Raw genomic sequence first — 17,765 nt, 5'->3', positions numbered from 1 at the left:
AATACAAAAATTAGCCAGACATGATGGCAGGCACCTGTAATCCCAGCTACTTGGGAGGCTGAGGCAGGAGAATAACTTGAACCTAGGAAGCAGAGGTTGCAGTGAGCCAAGATCATGTCACTACACTCCAGCCTGGGCGACAGAGCAAGACTCCATCTCAAAAAAAAAGGAAGAAACAAAGAAATCCTGTCCTCAAGCAATCCTCCTGCCACAGCCTCCCAAAGTGCTGGGATTATAGGCATGAGCCCCCATGCCCAGCCTATTTTTTGTTTTAGATTCAGAGGGTACAGGTTTGTTATTAATAGACGGGTATATTGCATGATGAGGCAGTTTGGGCTTCTTCTGATGCCATCATCCAAACAGTGAACATAGTTCCCAATAGGTAGTTTTCTTTTTGTTTATTTATTTGTTTTCAGACAGTCTTCCTCTGTCGCCCAGGCTGGAGTGCAGCAGCATGATCTCAGCTCACTGCAACCTCCACCTCCCGGGTTCAAGCGATCCTCCTGCCTCAGCCTCCCAAGTAGCTGGGACTACAGGCGCCCGCCACCACACCCAGCTAATTTTTGTATTTTTAGTAGAGACTGGGCTTCACCATATTGGTCAGGATGGTCTCGAACTCCTGACCTTCTGGTCCACCCGCCTCAGCCTCCCAAAGTGCTGGGATTACAGGCGTGAGCCACCGCGTTTGGCCTCCCAACCCTTGTCTCCCTCCCTCTCTCCCTGCTCTAATAGTCCTAGTGTCTGTTCTTCCCATCTTTATGTCCACGGGTATGCAGTTTTTAGCTCCCACTTATAACTGAGAACATGCCATATTTGGTCTTCTGTTTCTGCATTAATTAGCTTAGGATAATGACCTCCAGCTGCAACCACGTTGCTGCAAATGGCATGATTTCATTCCTTTTTATAGCTCTTTCCCTCACTTTAGAGACTGGCCCAAATCTCCTCTTTGGCCACAATCCCAGGACCCCCTACCCACACCACATCGCGATTCTCCTGGGCTCTGACCACACACCTGGCCTTTCTTCCCAGGTGAACCTGGCCACCCTTGACTCCGAGGCCCTGCTGACCTTGGGCCTGAACCTCTCACAGCTGGGCCGGGCCGAGCGCATCCTGGAGCTCCGGCCGGCCCTGGAGGGTCTGGAGGGCCGGGTCCGCTACGTCATTGTCCGCGGAAATGAGCAAGGTTTCTTTCGCATGCATCACCTCCGTGGCTTCAGCTCCCTGCAGCTGGGACGGAGGCGGCCGGGGCCTGGAACCTACCGGCTGGAGGTGGTGAGCCACATGGCAGGACCCTGGGGTGTCCAGCCAGAGGGGCAGCCAGGGCCATGGGGCCAGGCCTTGAGGCTTAAGGTGCGGCTGCAGTTGCTTTAGTTGGGAGGAGCCTCAGTGGGCCCCAGCTGTCCAGAGAAGGGGGATTCTGGAACTGGGAAGGACTGATCCCCAGAAATGATGGCTGACCAGATGGAACCCCGAAACTCAGGAAGAGTGAAATGCTACACAACAACCTCAGGCGAGCCCGGCCTCTGCCTGGGCCTCTGTGCCAGCCCCGGGGGCCCCACAATTACTCAGTCTTTCCTGGAGACAGCAAGAAGCTGCAGTGTGCAATCCCCGCACCACAGCCAAAGTTAGGAAGAGGCCCTGTGGCCACCGTGTCTGGCCAATCTTAGGCTTTCACTTCTGTGCTGCACTGTGGCTTGCCCTGGCGGGGTCAGGGGGTTGGCGGGACATGGCAGTGGGCAACTGGGGTGGGCACAGGGCTTATTCCTCGGAGTAGAAGGGTGTACAGGGGGCCCAGACTCCACAGTGACTTGCCACATTTGCCCCCCATTTGGAGAATGCTTTTATATCAAAAGTGGAGATGATAATAAAGTTATTTTGGGTTAAGTCTGCCTGCACCTTGGCAAGTTCTTGAAGTAAGTAGATGCTGCCCTTGGACTGGGCGAGGCAGATCTTGTGCCTGGGGAAGCAGAAGGCCTTTTGGGCTCCCCAGAATGGTAATAACGGCTCACGCTTCCTGACCATGTACTACATACCAGACACCATTCGAATTTTTTTTTATTTTTTCTGAGACAGGGTCTTGCTCTGTTGCCTAGGTTAGAGTGCAGTGGCGCGATCATGGCTCCCCGTGGTCGCCACTTCCCAGGCTCAAGCAATCCTCCCACCTCAGCCTCTCCCAAGTAGCTGGGACCAAAGGTGCACGCCACCACACCCAGCTAATTTTTTAAATTTCTTTTTCTTTCTCTTTCTTTTTGAGACAGAGTCTCACCCTGTCACCCAGGCTGGACCGCAGTGGCGCAGTCTTGGATCACTGCAACCTCTGCCTCCCGAGTTCAAGTGATTCTCGTGCCTCAGCCTCTCGAGTAGCTGGGACTACAGATGTGTGCCACCATATCTGGCTAATTTGTGTATTTTTAGTAGAGACGGGGTTTCACCATGTTGTCCAGGCTGGTCTCAAACTCCTGACCTCAGGTGATTGGCCCGCCTCGGTCTCCCAAAGTGCCGGGATTACAGGCATGAGCTACCATGCCTGGCCTAACATTTATTTTTCTTAGAGTTGGGGGTGTCCCTATATTGCCCAGGCTGGTCTTGAGCTCCTGGGCTCAAGTGATCTTACTGCCTTGGCCTCCCAAAGTGCTGGAATTACAGGTGTGAGTATCCAATATTTTACCATTATTGACCACTTTGATTGTCACTACAACCTCATGAAATAGATGCTATTACCATCCCCGTTTTACAGGGAAAACTGAGGCTCAGAGAGGTTAAGCACTTTGGCCAAGGTCAGGCCAGGTTGAAAGTTGGGTGGCCTGGCGGGGTGCGGTGGCTCACATCTGTAATCCCAGCACTTTGGGAGGCCGAGGTGAGCAGATCACCTGAGGTCGGGAGTTTGAGACCAGCCTGGCCAACATGGTGAAACCCCATCTGTACTGAAAATACAAAAAAAGAAGCCAGGTGTGGTGCTGGGCACCTGTAATCCCAGCTACTCGGGAGGGTGAAGCAGGAGAATCGCTTGAACCTAGGAGGTGGAGGTTGGAGTGAGCCGAGATCATGCCACTGCACTCCAGCCTGGGCAACAGAGCAAGACTCCACCACCAAAAAAAAAAAAAAAAAAAAAAGAGGAGGGGAGGGGAGGAAGTTGGGCAGCCAGGTCCAGTGGCTCATGCCTATAACCCCAGTGCTTTGAGAGGCCAAGGCGGCTGGATCACTTGAAGTCAGGAGTTCAAGACCAGCCTGGCCAACTTGGTGAAACCCCATCTCTACTAGAAATACCAAAATTAGCCAGGGGTGGTGGTACGTGCCTGTAATCCCAGTTACTCAGGAGGCTGAGGCAGGAGAATCACTTGAACCCGGGAAGCGGAGGTTGCAGTAAGCGGAGATTGTGCCATTGCACTCCAGCCTGGGCGACACAGCAAGATTCTGTCTCAAAAAAAAAAAAAAAAAGAAGTTGGGCATGTTCCCAGACCATCAGCCCCCACACCACCCTGCATGGTTCCAGGCGGACTCCAATTCAATGGCCAGGATACTCACTGTGTTAATAAACACACAGTTAGCATGTACTGTGTGCTGTGCGTGTCACACATCACAGTGTATTTGGTATCCAACAAAGCGCTATGAGGCAGACAGTATTATCACCCCCATTCTCCAGAGGGGCAAAATTGAGGCTTAGAGAGCTTGTGGAACCTGTCTGGGTCACCCACATAGTGCGCGGTGGAGCCTGAACACTGAACGTGACTCCATTTCTTCTGCAACTTCATCCCAGTCCCTGATCCCAAACCACCAGGGTGTCCCCTAAGAGATGATGTGCTTGGTTTTCTTTCTTTCTTTCTTTTTTTTTTGAGACAAACTCTCGCTCTGTCACCCAGGTTGGAGTGCAGTGGCGTGATCTCGGCTCACTGCAACCTCTGCCTCCCGGGTTCAAACAATTCTCCTGCCTCAGCCTCCCGAGTAGCTGGGATGACGGGTGCCTGCCACCAAGCCTGGCTAATTTTTGCATTTTTAGTAGAGATGGGGTTTCACCATATTGACCAGGCTGGCCTTGAACTCCTGACTTCAGGTGATCCACCTGCCTCGGCCTCCCAAAGCGCTGGGATGACAGAGTGAGCCACTGTGCCCGGCCAATGTGCATTGGTTTTCATCTGGATCATTCTCTCTGTTGTGATGGAAACTGAGGTTGCCAAGGACCAAAGACAGCATCATCAGGTGGTGACTCAGGCCTCCACCTGTAGAACTGTCACTAGCGCCTGGCACCAGAGCTCTGTCCTTGGTCTGGTCCTGGCTTACCGGTGGCCTCCAGGCAGCCTATAAGAGCTTGCAGAGGGCTTCTGTGTCCATCAGCTGGACTCACCACAGCCCTGGAATCTAAGTAGAGCAAGCACAGTGACCCTTATTCTACAGACAAGCTGAGAGGTACCCAGAGAGTCAGCAATTGGTTCAAGGTCACCAGCTGGGAAGTGCATTCTGCAACCAGTGGCTAATGCTTGGCCCCTGGAGAGCTGTCTGTTAGAAGAGCTTCGGGTGGCAAAGATCGCATTGGCTTCACCCCAGGGCGGGGCAGCAGCAACTTGCACCTCATCATGAAACGTAACAGGCAGGAAAAAAAAAAAAAGAAAAAAGAAACGTAACAGGTAGGAATGACTCCATCACCCCCCAAGGTTTATTTAAAAGTTATAGAAAAGCATAGCCTGGGAAGGGCATCCTTGAACGGACCAGAGTTTTGGAGAGACCCAGAGGGACACACTGGCATGGCCCGGGGTGGACGGCAAGAAACAGAAAATGAGAGAGGTATCCTAAGTCTTCTCTACAAGAGCCACTGGCTGCCCAGGGTTGATGCTGGTCCCTGGAGCGGCAAAAGGCTTAAAATCAGGCCAACTCCCTCTTTCCAGTTGCCAGAGGGGCAGGAGGTGGTGGGGATGCAGAGGGAGGACCAACTCAGGTGCAGGGATTAAGACTTGACACAAAAGACAGAGGCGTGGGGCAGCTGGGTCTGTAGGGCGATGGTTTTATCGGAGAAAGATCCAGCCCCTCCTGTGCCGATGGATCCCAGAAGTGAGCCGGCTCACAGTCCTGCAGAAGCAATTACAGACACTGAAGTAAAATTGATGGCTGTGAAATAATAGTAACTACATGCATTTGTCTCTACCTCCAGTCCCCAGCACACAGCTTCTAAAACTCTTGTGAATTTCTGAGTAATAGGAGTGCTGGAATCTTTTATGCTAACTTTTTTTTTTTTTTTTTTTTTTGAGACAGTCTCACTCTCACCAGACTGGAGTGCGGTGGCGCAATCTTGGCTCAATGCAACCTCCACCTCCAGGATTCAAGCGATTCTCCTGCCTCAGCCTCCCTAGTAGCTGTGACTACAGGCGCGCAACACCATGCCCAGCTAATTTTTGTATTTTTAGTAGAGACAGGGTTTCACTGTGTTAGCCAGGATGGTCTTGATCTCTTGACCTCGTGATCTGTCCGCCTCGGCCTCCCAAAGTGCTGGGATTACAGGTGTGAGCCACCACGCCTGGTCTTTTGTGCTAATATTTGGTCTTTGAATTCTGTTTCTGACACAGAGCTCTGGATCCCTTGGAGTGTCCTGGGTAATGGGGACATCTTTTATTCTAATGAGGTGACTCTTAGTGGGCTTCTGGGTGGGGGCTGGTCACCAGCAAGACCAAGCCATTGATTAGAAACTTGGAGTTTTGGTCCCATTCTCCAGGAAGGGGAAGAAGGTTGGCAATGGAGTTAATCATCCTTCACTCCTATGTGATGAAGCTTCTTAAAAAAATCCCTGGTTGGCTGGGCATGGTGGCTCACACCTGTCATCCCAGAACTTTGGGAGGCCAAGGCAGGCGGATCACAAGGTCAGGAGTTAGAGACCAGCCTGGCCAACATAGTGAAATGCCGTCTCTACTAAAAATACGAAAAAAAAAAAAAAAATCCCTGGTGAAGGCCAGGCGCGGTGGCTCACGCCTGTAATCCCAGCACTTTGGACAGTTGAGGTGGGCGGATCACTTGAGGTCAGGAGTTCAAGACCAGCCTGCCCAACATGACAAAACCCCATCTCTACTAAAAACACAAAAATTAGTCGGCAGTGGTGGTGCATGCCTATAATCCCAGCTACTCAGGAGGCTGAGATAGGAGAATCACCTGAACCCTGGAGGCGGAGGTTGCAGTGAGCTATGAATGTGCCATGCACTCCAACCTGGGTGACAGAGTGAGACTCTGTCTCAAAAAAAAAAATTGGGCTGGGCATGGTGGCTCACACCTGTAATCCCAGCACTTTGGGAGGCTGAGGCAGGTGGATCATGAGGTCAGGAGATCGAGACCATCCTGGCTAACATGGTGAAACCCCGTCTCTACTAAAAATACAAAAAATTAGCCAGGCGTGGTGGCAGGTGCCTGTAGTCCCAGCTACTCAGGAGGCTGAGGCAGGAGAATGGTGTGAACCCAGGAGGCGGAGCTTACAGTGAGCCAAGATCGTGCCACTGCACTCCAGCCTGGGCGACAGAGTGAGACTCCATCTCCAAAAAAAAAAAAAAAAAATCCCTGGTAAGCTGAGGGTACTGGCCTGCAGTTCCAGCTACTCGGCAGGCTGAGGCAGTGAGCTATGTAGTCCTAGCTACTCAATAAGGCAGTAAGCTACGACTGCACCACTGCACTCCAGACTGGCGGAGAGAATGAGACCTCATCTCTGAAAAAAACAAAGCCTGAACTATGGGGTTCAGGGTCTTGTGACCACATTCACATGTGTGGGAGGGGTGGTGTACCCCAACTCCATGGGGACAGAAGCTCCTACACTTGGATCCCTTCCAGTCTTTGCCTACCTAAGCATCTCTTCCATCTGGCTTGAATAAGCCTATCCTTTGTAATATCTTTTTCTTTTTTTTTGAGACAGGGTCTCATTTTGTCATCCAGGCTGAAGTTCCAATATGATCATAGCTCACTGCAACCTCTACCTCCTGGGCTCAAGTAATCCTCTCACCTCAGCCTCCCAGGCAGCTGGAACTACAGGTGCATGCCACCACAACTAGATAATTAAAAAAATTTTTTTTTCTTGAGACAGGGTCCTGCTAGGTTTCCCAGTCTGGTCTCAAACTCCTGAGCTCAATTTCTTTTTTTTTTCTTTGAGACGGAGTCTGTCGCCCAGGCTGGAGTGCAGTGGCTTGATCTCGGCTTACTGCAAGCTCCGCCTCCCGGGTTCACGCCATTCTTCTGCCTCAGCCTCCCAAGTAGCTGGGACTACAGGCGCCCACCACCATGCCTGGCTAATTTTTTGTATTTTTAGTAGAGATGGGGTTTCACCAAGTTAGCCAGGATGGTCTCGATCTCCTGACCTCGTGATCCACCCGCCTTGGCCTCCCAAAGTGCTGGGATTACAGGCGTGAGCCACCGCGCCTGGCCATACTGGGCTGAATTGATCCTTCTGCCTCAGCCTCTCAAAGTGCTAGGATTATAGGCGTGAGCACCATGCCCAGCCCCTTTGTAATCTTTTACAATAAAATGGTAAACATAAGTAGAGCGCTTCCCTGAGTCCTGTGAGCTATTTTAGCGAATGATCCAACCAGAGGTGGAAGCCCTGACTTACAGCCAATCAGTCAGAAATAAGGTGACAACTTGCTACTTGCAACCAGCATCTGAAATGGGGGCAGTCTTGTGGGACTGAGTCCTTAACCCGTGGATTGTGTCACTACCTCCAGATAGACAATGTCAGGTGGACACAGTGGCTCATGCCTGCAATCCCAGCACTTTGGGGGGCTGAGGTGGGAGAATTGCTTCAGGCCAGAAGTTCGAGACCAGCCTAAGCAACAGGAAGAAACCCCATCTCTACCAAATATATGAAAATTAGCCAGGCATGGTGATGCTGCCTGTAATCCCAGCTACTTGGGTGGCTGAGGCACAAGAATCGCCTGAACCCTGGAGGTGGAGGTTGCAGTGGGCCGAGATGGCACCACTGCACTCCAGCCTCAGCAACAGAGTGAGACTCTGTCATAAAAAATTTAAATATTATATATAATATATATTTTATATATTATATATAATATATATTTTGTATATTATATATTTATATATTACATATATTTATATTATATATTTATATTATATATTTATATATTACATATATTTATATTATATATTTATATATTACATATATTTATATTATATATTTATATATTACATATATTTATATTATATATTTATATATTACATATATTTATATTATATATTTATGTATTACATATATTATATATTTAATATTTATGTATTACATATATTATATATTTATATATTACATATATTTATATTATATATTTATAGATTATATATATTTAGGCCAGGCACGGTGGCTCACGCCTGTAATCCCAGCACTTTGGGAGGCCAAGGCGGGTGGATCACGAGGTCAGGAGATCGAGACCATCCTGGCTAACACAGTGAAACCCCGTCTCTACTAAAAATATAAAAAATTAGCCCAGCGTGGTGGCGGGCGCCTGTAGTCCCAGCTACTCGGGAGGCTGAGGCAGGAGAATGGCATGAACCCGGGAGGCGGAGCTTGCAGTGAGCCAAGATCGCGCCACTGCATTCCAGCCTGGGCAACAGAGCGAGACTCCATCTCAAAAAATAATAATAATAAATATATATATTTATATATTATATATTATTTATACATTATATATTTATATTATATATTATATATTTATATTTATATATTATATATTATTTATATTTATATATTATATATTTATATATTATATATTTATTTATTATATATTTATTTATTATATATTTATTTATTATATATTTATTTATATATATTATATATGTAGAGAGAGAGAGACACACACACACACACACACACACACACACACACACACACATACACACAATGTCAGAATTCAATAGAATTACAGTACACCCACCCGGTCCCTGCTGGAGAATTGTTGGGTTTGGGGGGCCCTGGAGCTCTTGGGCCACTCCCCTGGGGCTTCACTTTCTCGCTTGCTGTAGTGTCTTTGGGCTGGGTCATGGCAGTGGACAGCCACCGAGGACCCTCCCCTGTGAACCTGCGGCGCTGACCACACAACCACCCCTCCTTGGTCCTGGAGGTGAATCTCCTGTCCCAGTGTGAGCCAATCATGAGCCCTCAGCCCTCAGCAAAGGTGATGGATGGGAGACGGTCACATGACCAAGAGTCCTTACCTGAATTAGCTGATATCAGGAGGGAGACATTCCTCTTGCTGCTGCTGATGGGATTGCTAAACTTGGACGATGATAACTTGGAGCTTCCAGAACTCAACTTCTTTACAGCATGAGGGCCTGCTGGAGAAATGGAGAGAGAAATAAGCAAGAGCTCTGCCATCATCCTTTGAGCTCCTGGATCCAGCTGAGCCTGAAGCTGTTCACTGGTTATTTAAGCCAATGAGTCTCCCATGTGCTTGAGCTTTCCATCTGTACCAGTGGAAAGTGTCCTGATTAAAAGAGCTGGACTGGCTGGGTGCAGTGGCTCATGCCTGTAGTCCCAGCACTTTGGGAGGCCAAGGCAGGTGGATTGCTTGAGTCCAGGGGTTCAAGTCCAGCCTGGGCAACATGGCACAACGTGTCTCTGCAAAATGAAAATAAAAAATTACCCAGGCATGGTGGTGTGTGCCTGTAATCCCAGCTACTTGGGAGGCTGACATGGGAAGATTGCTTGAGCCCAGGAACACAAGGCTGCAGTGAGTTGCGATTGTGCCACTGCACTCCAGTCTGGGTGACAAGAGTAAAACCCTGTCTCAAAATAATAATAATAATAATAATAATGAGCTGGGGCCGGGCATGGTGGTTCATGCCTCTAATCCCAGTACTTTGGGAGGCCAAGGCAGGCAGATCATCTGAGGTCAGGAGTTCGAGACCAGCCTGGCCAATATGGTGAAACCCCGTCTCTACTAAAAATACAAAAATTAGCCAGGTGTGGTGGCGTGAGCCTGTGCTCCTGCTACTCAGGAGGCTGAGGAAGGAGAATTGCTTGAATTTGGGAGGCAAAGGTTTCAGTGAGCTTAGATCGCGCCACTGCACTCCAGCCTGGATGACACAGCAAGACTCCATCTCAAAAAATAAAAATAAAAAATAAAATAATAATGAGCTGGATTAGTGGAGCATACCTGTAGTCTCGGCTACTCAGGAGGCTGAGGTAGGAGGATTGCTTGAGCCTGGGAGGTCAAGGCTGCAGTGAGCTGTGATGGCACCATTGCACTGCAGCCTGGGTGACACAGTAAGACTGTGTCTCAAAATAATAATAATAGAAGAGCTGGACTGGTGGCACTCACCTGTAATCCCAGCTACTTTGGGAGGCTGAAGTGAGAGGATTGCTTAAGCCCAAGAGTTTGAGGCTGCAGTGAGCTATGATCATGCTACTGCACTCCAGCCTGGGCAACAGAGCAAGACCCCATCTCCAGAAACAAAAACTGGACAACGACTAATTCAGTTGGTCATTCACTTGGTACCCCTCTCACCAGCAACTGGCTTTGTTTGGGGTTCAGGCAGGTGTCAGTATTCCGGTCTCCAATTCCCTCCCTCGGGGTCTGAGCAACACATGGGCTTGCAGGCAGGGAGGTGGGCCCCCTAGATGCCCAGCAGAGGTCTTGCCCACCTTGGAAGGTCTGCGTGTTGTGGCGGAGCTTTGCAAAAACCTTATTTCGAGCATCCAGGAGCTTCATGGCTCTCTGCACCTCCCTGCTTTTGGGGTTCCCACACACCTTCCTGTGTCTCTTGGGGAGGTAGAATCTGTGGTGAGCAGAGAGGGGTGCCCAGGTTAGGGTATAGGCTGGGAGCAAGGCTGTGTGTGCACCCCATCCCCCCAGCCCCCACGGCCCCACTCACATCGCAGCAGGCAGATTGCAGCTCCCGCTCACCTCCTGGATCCGGTAAGTCCAGGCGCGCCGGAGCACAGCCCACCCAATGGGGTAGTGGTAGGCCAGGCAGCAGTCCTCAGAGACACCTGCAACCACACAGCCGCCCAGACACTCGCATCCTTGCATGTTAACTTGGCAGGGCCAGCCACAGGCAAGGGCACCTGTCTGCATATCTGTCTGCTCAAACCACAACCCTTCCAGGCCCGGCAGAGGCTGAGGAACAGCCTTAGGAAAAAAAAGCCTCCTGGCTCACCCCTTAGCCCTGGATATTGGGACAGCCAGAAGTTGGAGAGGACCCTTGGGTCCCGGCTGGGAAGGGTGTGGAACCAGCAAATGAACGGACCAAGGCCACCTCTACTCCTGCTCTGGGGAAAAGGGTGACTCAGAGTGCAGGTGCACTGTGAGGAGGGGCCAACACCACCCCTCCCCAGCCAAGTTCTACCCTCCTAAAAATGAGCTGATCGGCAGCTCAGCGCGGTGGCTCATGCCTGTAAACCCAGCACTTTGGGAGGCTGAGGTGGGTGGATTACCTGAGGTCAGGAGTTTGAGACCAGCCTGGCCAATATGGTGAAACCCGTCTCTACTAAAACATACAAAAATTAGGCTGGGCGCGGTGGCTCATGCCTTTAATCCCAACACTTTGGGAGGCCGAGGCGGGCGGATCACGAGGTCAGGAGATCGAGACCATCCTGGCTAACATGGTGAAAGCCCGTCTCTACTAAAAATATAAAAATTAGCCGGGCGTGGTGGTGGGCACCTGGAGTCCCAGCTACTTGGGAGGCTGAGGCAGGAGAATGGCGTGAACCCGGGAGGCGGAGCTTGCAGTGAGCCAGGATCACGCCACTGCACTCCAGCCTGGGCGACAGAGCGAGACACCGTCTCAAAAAAAAAACAACAAAAATTAGCCAGGCATGGTGGTGGGCGCCTTTTTTTTTTTTTTTTCAGAGTCTCACTCTGTCACCCAGGCTGGAGTGCAGTGGCTCAATCTCGGTTCACTGCAACCTCCGCCTCCCAGGTTCAAGCAATTCTCCTGCCTCAGCCTCCCGAATAACTGGGATTACAGGCACCCGCCACTACAACCAGCTAATTTTTGTATTTTTAGTAGAGATGGGGTTTCGCCATGTTGGCCAGGATGGTCTTGATCTCTTGACCTCGTGATCCACCCTCCTTGGCCTCTCAAAGTGCTGGGATTACAGGTGTGAGCCACTGTTCCCAGCTGATAGTGGGCACTTTTAATCCCAGCTACTCCGGAGGCTGAGGCAGGAGAATTGCTTGAACCCAGGAGGTGGAGGTTGCAGTGAGCCAAGATCACGCCATTGCACTCCAGCCTGGGTGACAATAGCAAAACTCTGTCTCAATGAAACAAAACAAAACACCAACCAAACAAAAACAAAATTGTTTTAATACAAAGTAAAGAGCTCTCAGTAAATGCCAATTGTCTAGACAAGCAGAGATGAAACACACAGATGAATTAGACCTAGTGTTATCTTCAGGGAGCTCCTGGGAAATTGATCTCTGCAGAAAGGGGGAAGCACAGGCACTGTGGGGGGTGCCCGGAGGAGGAGGTGATGCTGCCAGAAAGTTCGGGGGGATGAGCAGGTGGAATGAATGAGCCGAGGATGAGCTGATGAGATAGTGGTGGAAGCTGGGGCGCAATTGTCTGCCTGAATGGCCTTTGGAGTTCTCTGCAATCCCACCTCTGCCAGAACTAACCTCCAGAGGCCGAGTCTGAGTCCCTGCAGAGCCCAGCCCAGCAGGAGCAGGGAGAGGGAGGACTCGAGCCCTCCAGGTGTCTCCCAACCTCAGCCTCTGAGGGCAAGGGGCAGTGCATTCTGTTGGAACCTCGGGCTGCAGTGCCAGGCAGGTAGCTCCCAAGGCTGGGGGCCAGGATCAAAAGGTCGGGCTGGGCCTGGCTCTGATAGCAAAACAATCAGACCACAGCCCAACCCCCTTCCCGGGCAAAGGCTAAGGACTTGGACCCATCAGATCCAGCCGAGGGCCGGGTAGGGCAGGTGGGGGCAGACAGGGCAGGAGGGTGGGGCCCTGCGTCTGCCACCCAGCCAGGGACCCTGCTTTGGCCAGCTGCTGAAACTCAGAGGATGTAGGACCCAGTGTCAGGGCTCCCGTGGGGACACCCCAGGCCCAGGAACTGTCCTTTGGCAACTGAAATCCTGAAGTGCCTGCTCTGCGGTAGGGAGTGGGGAAGAAGGAAAGAGTTCCCTATTAATAACAGGAACAGTTACTATTGCCGCCGCCAGACATGAGGCCTAGTCTTTTGCAGGCATGGGCTCACTGGACCCTCAAGTCAGAGCCATGCAGTGGGAATTTTAGATTCCCACTTTGCAGCTGAGGAAACGGAGGCTCCTAAAGGTTTAGGAAGCCGGGCACAGTGGCTCATACCTGTAATCCTAGCACTTTGGGAGGCTGAGGCAGGCAGATCACCTGAGATCAGGAGATCGAGACTACTCTGGCCAACATAGCGAAACCCCATCTCTACTAAAAAATACAAAAATTAGCCGGGCATGGTAGCACATGCCTGTAGTCCCAGCTACTTGGGAGGCTGAGGCAGAAGAATCGCTTGAGCCCAGGAGGCGGAGGTTGCAGTGAGCCAAGATCGCGCCACTGCACTCCAGCCAGGGCGACAGAGTCAGACTCTGTCTCAAAAAAAAAAAAAAAAAAAAGTGGTTTAGGAGCAACCAACTCTCAGCTGGACTGCATGGAGGGACCAGGATGGGAATCCACTCCCGTCAGTCTCCAGGGCCCTGATCTCCAACCCCACCCCTGGCTCGGCAGGATTAGGATTCTACAATACATCCCTGGCAGTAACTGGCTTTGCCCACAGCTAGAAGCCACCTTCTGCTCCCTCACATCTTTAGGAGTCTTGCAAAGGACTCCATGGGGCTCTCGAAGAAGGAACTGGGGGCCCTCCATCTCCCCGACCCCATCCCAGGAGCTACCCAAACACCAGGAGTTCCTGCATGTCAGGAGCAGGAGAATTCAGTGGAGATGGGATTGGGGAGACTTCTGGAGGAGATAAGAGGCAAAAGGGGTGGGGTGGGGGCATGGGGAGAGGGGCACTTGGGGGTAGGCATTGCCAAACACAGTACCTTGGGTGTGGACAGTGGGGGCCCAGGCTCCCAGAAAGCCGGCCACCAGGCAGGCCAGGAGCCACAGGTTCATGCTGCAGGCGGGTCCTCCTCCCCGGGCACCTGGACGAATAACAGGGCCACCTGGGGTTGTGGAGGGAAGTGGTGAGGACTGAGGAAGAGGAGGGGAGTGGGTACTGGGAACACCCCCGTCTTAAGCCCCAGGCATATGGCAAGGGAAGGAGGTTGTATAAAGTGGGAACAAGTTGTGCTGGAGGGACAAGCTGCTAATCTCAGTCACGTTCAAGGAAAAGACTCACCGATAGCCACTGGGTCAAGAGAGCTGATGCCCGCCAGGCTGTATGCCAAGCTCTCCCATCTGCAGGACCAACACGCTGAGCTTCACTCTTTATAGACAGAGCCCCACCCAGCCACCCCCTGCCCGCCCTCCTCCCTCCTCCTCTCCACCTGCACTCTCAGCCTCTGGAATTCTCCCTCCTCTACAGCAAGCTCCAACCTCGACCCACAGGCCCCCTTGCCTCGCCACTCCCCATCCCAGGCCTCCCAGCCAGCACCCCTACTGTCTCCAGAAAGGGCCCTTTTTCCCCTGTTTCCCTCACCTGCACACACCTGGTGGACACTGGCTGCCTGCAAGCAAGGCTCAGACTGCCTTGAGCCCCCAAAGCAAGCCCTTACCTTCACGCTTCCCCCGCCCTCAAGCTACCTGTTCCCTGGTGGGTCCCCGACTTCACTCCATTTCCCTCTGCTTCCACACCATGGTTAGGTAACTTAGCATGTCACAGAAATCCTCTGGTTGTGATCACAGGCAAATCCATAGAAACAGAAAGTAAATTAGCGGTAGCCATAGGATGGGGGGAGGGGAGAATGAAGGAGTGACTGCGAGAGGGTATGGGTTTCCTTTTGTTCTGAAATTAGATGAGAGTGATGGTTACATAACTCTATGAATATGGTCAGCACGGCACAATGGTGCACCTCCCACCGGTGAACAACCCCAACAAGAAAGAAACTGTCTAGGCCAGGCATGGTGGCTCATGTCTGTAAGCCCAACAATTTGGGAGGCCAAGGCCAGAGGATCGCTTGAGCCCAGGAGCTCAAGACCATCCCGGGCAACATAAAGAGACCTGCGTCACTACAAAAAATTTTTAAAAATTAGCCCGATGTAGTAGTGCATACCTGTAGTCCCAGCTACTCAGGAGGCTGAGGTGTGAGGATTGCTTGAGCCTGGGAGGTTGAGGCTGCAGTGAGCCGTGATCATGCCACTGCACTCCAGCCTGGGCAACAGAGCAAGACCCTGTCTCAAAAAATGAAAAAAAATGGCAGCCGGACACTGTGGCTCACACCTGTAATCCCAGCACTTTGGGAGGCCGAGGCGGGCGGATCCCCTGAGGTCAGGAGTTCGATACCAGCCTGGCCAACATGGAAAAACCCCATCTCTACTAAAATTACAAAAATTAGCCGAGTGTGGTGGGGGGCACCTGTAATTCCAGCTACTCAGGAGGCTGAGGCAGGAGAATCGCTTGAACCCGGGAGGTGGAGGTTGCAGTGAGCCGAGATTGTGCCACTGCACTCCAGCCTGGGCGACAAGAGTGAAACTCTGTCTCAAAAAAAAAAAAAAAAAAAAGAAAAAAGAAAAAATGGAAGAAATGTTTTGTTTTTGGAAGAAAAGCCAGGAGCCCCGGGTAGCCACGCCCTGCAGGAAGCAAAGCAACATTCACCGAGAAGGCATGTCTTTTTTTTTTTTTCTGAGACAGAGTCTCGCTCTTTTGCCCAGGCTGGAGTGCGGTGGCGCTATCTCGGCTCACTGCAAGCTCCGTCTCCCGGGTTCACGCCATTCTCCTGCCTCAGCCTTCCGAGTAGCTGGGACTACAGGCGCCCGCCACCGCGCCCGGCTAATTTTTTGTATTTTTAGTACAGACGGGGTTTCACTGTGTCAGCCAGGATGGGAGAAGGCATGTCTTCTTTCCCTGGGGCAGCAGGACCCACCCAGGACACAGGGACTAGGGGAGACACGAGGTGAAGATTAGGGAGGGCGAAAGGAGCGCTGCAGAGGCCGCACAGCTGATTGCTTTAAACTTTTTATCGCCTGCATCCATAGCTACATCTGACCTCTGTGGGTATTTATCACACTCTAAACTCCTGTCTCATTTCTCCCCTTCCACTGGGAGCCCAGAGGCGGCGGCTCCTAGCCTACTTCCCTGTCCCAAACCACATGGCCGGGTGGGTGGGACTTAGAGTTGGGGCCGGGCCTGGTGGGTGTGGCTTCTAGCCGGGGACGTGACTAGATAAATGACACTTAGAGCCCAGGGGCAGGGCTGGGTGGGCGTGGCTTATGGCTATGGGCGGGGCTTGCTATATAGCTCAGAGTCAGGGGCAGGGCAGAGTGAGTGGGATTTAAAACAGTGGGCGGAGCCTGACATATGGCGCTATGGCAAGGGGCCAGGCTTCGTAGGAGGGGCTTAGACTGGGGCGGGGCTTGCGCGGTCAGCCCCGCCCCACCAGAGTAGCTAAGACGCGCCGGGGGCAGGTGCTCTCACCCGTCCCGTTGCTGCGGCCAGTGGCAGCCCACGGGCCCGGGCGCTGTTCCAGTTCCTCCGCCTCTTGCTCTGGGTGAGTGAGGCTGGACCAGGACGCGGCTCCGCGTGGCTGCGAGCGTGGGGAAGCGGCGTGGCGGGCTGGGGCCAGCCTCTCCGCTACGGCCGACTGCCCCCTACCTTCCCAGCCCGCGGGCCGCGGCCAAGACGGTGTTACCCAAACTTGGGGGAGGTCCTCAACGTGAGTCTCCCTCCCTGCCTCACCCCTCACTGTCTGTCCCGCCGGCAGCCTTCACGGGGAGGAGGGGTTCCCAGTAAGGGGGCCCTCCAGGGACCAGCATGCAAGGTGCACTGGGGTGGGCGCGCTGGGGACCTGGGACCCAGGGGTTGGAGCAAGAGACGGGATGATCCCGGAGTTGAGGCCCGGAGTTCTGAGGACCACAGTTGCTTTGAGTAAAGGCCAGACCTTCACAGTCGGTACTGGACTGGCCTCTTCCACTCCTGCAGCAGCTGGGGGCATTAAGAGTAATCCGCTATCGGCCGGGAGCAGTGGTTCACACTTGTAATCCCAGCACTTTGGGAGGCCGAGGCGGGCGGATCACCTGAGATCAGGAGTTCGAGATCAGCCTGGCCAACATGGTGAAACCCCATCTCTACTAAAAATACAAAAAAAAAAAAAAAAAATAGCCAGGCATGGTGGTGTGCACCTGTAATCCCAGCTACTTGGGAGGCTGAGGCAGGAGAATTGCTTGAACCCAGGAGGTGGAAGTTGCAGTGAGCCAAGATCTTGCCATTGCACTCCAGCCTGGGCGACAAGAGCAAAACTCCATCTCATAAAAAAATAAAAATAAAAGAGTAATCCGCTATCAGCAGGGGTCCTCTTCTCTGCCAGTGTGAAATCAGCACAGCTGGGGGGAACAAGTGCCCCCCCACACCGACTTCTGTTCTGCATCTCTGATGATGGGAGCAGTTGAGGGTGGTCTCCATCCTGTAGCTCAGCTAAACTCAGAGACAATACCCCAGAGCCTGCAGGGTTGGGCGGGCAGGCAGGTGTCTTTCTAGACAATCCCAGTTGGTTGCAGTGGCCAGGTGGTGGGCAGGGGCAATGAGATGTTCTGGGAAACCTGCACCAGCCACCACCACCTCTGCCCCACGCAGTGGCAGTCACCTCTAGTTGGATGAAGGATGCTCCTGGGTGCTCACCATTGGCCCAACTGTACAAAGGAGGAGACTGAGGGTCAGAGAAGCCAAGTTAC

At 52.1% G+C, this 17,765-nt stretch overlaps 2 protein-coding genes across 17 annotated transcripts in view; one reads left to right on the top strand and one right to left on the bottom strand.

Moving 5' to 3' along the window:
* FBN3 (fibrillin 3) overlaps positions 1-1,899 on the top strand; it is an 86,470-nt gene extending 84,571 nt beyond the window's left edge. For 11 of the 13 annotated variants that reach the window (XM_054539533.2, XM_054539530.2, XM_054539524.2 and 8 more), the window contains one exon: positions 1,030-1,899. In XM_054539533.2, coding sequence (XP_054395508.2) covers positions 1,030-1,371 — 342 coding nt within the window. In that variant the 3' untranslated portion in view covers positions 1,372-1,899. The remainder of the gene's footprint in view (positions 1-1,029) is intronic. The other 2 variants (XM_054539536.2, XM_054539531.2) reach the window with 2 other exon arrangements.
* Positions 1,900-4,628: 2,729 nt separating this feature from the next.
* On the bottom strand, positions 4,629-15,048 carry CCL25 (C-C motif chemokine ligand 25). 4 transcript variants are annotated; one of them, XM_054539550.2, is made up of 7 exons: positions 14,682-15,048; positions 14,278-14,336; positions 13,979-14,101; positions 10,840-10,957; positions 10,610-10,743; positions 9,181-9,300; positions 4,629-5,061 (listed from the first exon to the last, which is right to left on the bottom strand). In XM_054539550.2, exons 3-7 carry the CDS (start codon positions 14,049-14,051, stop codon positions 5,054-5,056), a joined length of 453 nt encoding a protein of 150 aa, XP_054395525.1. In that variant the 5' UTR covers positions 14,052-14,101; positions 14,278-14,336; positions 14,682-15,048; the 3' UTR covers positions 4,629-5,053. The 4 variants fall into 4 exon arrangements, with proteins under 4 accessions (XP_054395525.1, XP_054395526.1, XP_024092740.2 ...); XM_054539551.2 differs by having other exon boundaries at positions 9,181-9,297; XM_024236972.3 differs by lacking the exon at positions 14,682-15,048 and having other exon boundaries at positions 14,278-14,340.
* Between the last annotated feature and the right edge of the window lie 2,717 nt (positions 15,049-17,765).

Source organism: Pongo abelii, chromosome 20, assembly GCF_028885655.2.
Source record: "Pongo abelii isolate AG06213 chromosome 20, NHGRI_mPonAbe1-v2.0_pri, whole genome shotgun sequence".
NCBI classification, from domain to species: Eukaryota; Metazoa; Chordata; class Mammalia; order Primates; family Hominidae; genus Pongo; species Pongo abelii.
The sequence above is the reverse complement of the archived record's forward strand: the minus strand, read 5'-3'. Positions and strand labels throughout refer to the sequence as shown.

Bases quoted from the DNA above. Each gene is read 5' to 3' on its own strand.
- CCL25 (XM_054539550.2), bottom strand. From the start codon at position 14,051: ATGAACCTGTGGCTCCTGGCCTGCCTGGTGGCCGGCTTTCTGGGAGCC. The intron at 10,958-13,978 runs GTACTGTGTTTG...GTGTGGTTGCAG, and splicing joins CCCCACTGTCCACACCCAAG to GTGTCTCTGAGGACTGCTGC. The intron at 10,744-10,839 runs GTGAGTGGGGCC...TGCTCACCACAG, and splicing joins TGCAATCTGCCTGCTGCGAT to ATTCTACCTCCCCAAGAGAC.